Source organism: Sinocyclocheilus grahami, unplaced genomic scaffold (assembly GCF_001515645.1).
Source record: "Sinocyclocheilus grahami isolate Dianchi unplaced genomic scaffold, SAMN03320097.WGS_v1.1 scaffold20974.1, whole genome shotgun sequence".
Lineage (NCBI taxonomy): Eukaryota > Metazoa > Chordata > Actinopteri > Cypriniformes > Cyprinidae > Sinocyclocheilus > Sinocyclocheilus grahami.
This window is the reverse complement of record NW_015518252.1, coordinates 2,032-3,142: the sequence shown is the minus strand read 5'-3', so window position 1 is coordinate 3,142 and position 1,111 is coordinate 2,032. Positions and strand designations below refer to the sequence as shown.

The window sequence follows — 1,111 nt, the reverse complement described above, 5'->3', positions numbered from 1 at the left end:
AATGTGCATATGTTATCATTTTTGTCTTGGTTGAGTATTTAAATTAAATTGTATCTTAAGAGGTTTTTCACATTCACAGAAAAAGAGTAGCTGGTGTTGGTTTCATATGAAATAATGTTTAAATTAAGCATTAAAATGTACCTCAAATAATAGGTTTTGCACATCCACAAAAAAAAAGGAAACTCAATTAAATAAAATATGCAACTCTCTGAAATGTTTGTGAACATATACAAACTCTGGGATCATTGTGAAATTAGATGTTAATTATTAGGAATCTTTTCAGTTTAATTCTGTTCATTTGCCGTGCTATTATTGTACTAGTACAGTGAACAGAGTTCACATTGGCATGGAAAAACTGGAAAATAAAATTGAGATTTTATAATTGGGATTTCCAGGAAAGAGTCATGGAAATAAATAAAATCGAAAATCTTTCTACAGTGAATATACATTTTTCTAGCTATGCTCTGCTCTTAAATATTTAAAATTTAATAACGGAGATTCATTGATCAAATGGTGTGGGAACCCTGAAGGAAATTGAATGATGAACACTTTTGACATAAATTTAATAATAAATGCATAAGGAAAGGAAAAGTGTATATTTTGCGGTGTGACATTAATTTTTAAGAGTATAAATAATATTGCATGAAGTCACTCGATTAATATGAACTCGACTCGGATAAAAATGGCTTTTATAAAAATTATACTTCATCTAAAACTATTTTAAACATGTCAAATATGAACTAACCAGCTGCAAACAAGGGTTTACAGAGACACCGTTTTTAATTGTTCATAAATCGTCTTTGGGTTCTTGCAGGAGTTAAAGTCCCTCGTAATTTTCGCTTGTTGGAAGAGCTTGAGGAAGGACAGAAGGGTGTCGGTGATGGGACGGTGAGCTGGGGTCTGGAGGATGACGAGGATATGACTCTCACACGGTGGACAGGCATGATCATCGGACCTGCACGAGTATGATTGCTGTTTAATCATGTTTAATGTAGCAGTTCAGTGACAACACTGATGACTCATCTGAAGAAAGTATTACATTCTCCAAGTGAAGTGTTTAGAAATCAATCTTTTTTTTTTTTTTTTTTTTTTTTTTTTTTTTTTTTTTTTT

The 1,111-nt window shown here is 31.7% G+C and overlaps 1 protein-coding gene across 1 annotated transcript in view; it reads left to right on the top strand.

The window, feature by feature from the left end:
• Positions 1 to 789: 789 nt before the first annotated feature.
• The window catches only part of LOC107579868 (ubiquitin-conjugating enzyme E2 variant 2-like), a gene marked incomplete at its 5' end in the record, with an annotated part of 2,297 nt that continues 1,975 nt past the window's right edge, over positions 790 to 1,111 (top strand). The window contains one exon of the mRNA XM_016265657.1: positions 790 to 963. Within this exon, the coding sequence (XP_016121143.1) occupies positions 790 to 963 (174 nt within the window). The remainder of the gene's footprint in view (positions 964 to 1,111) is intronic.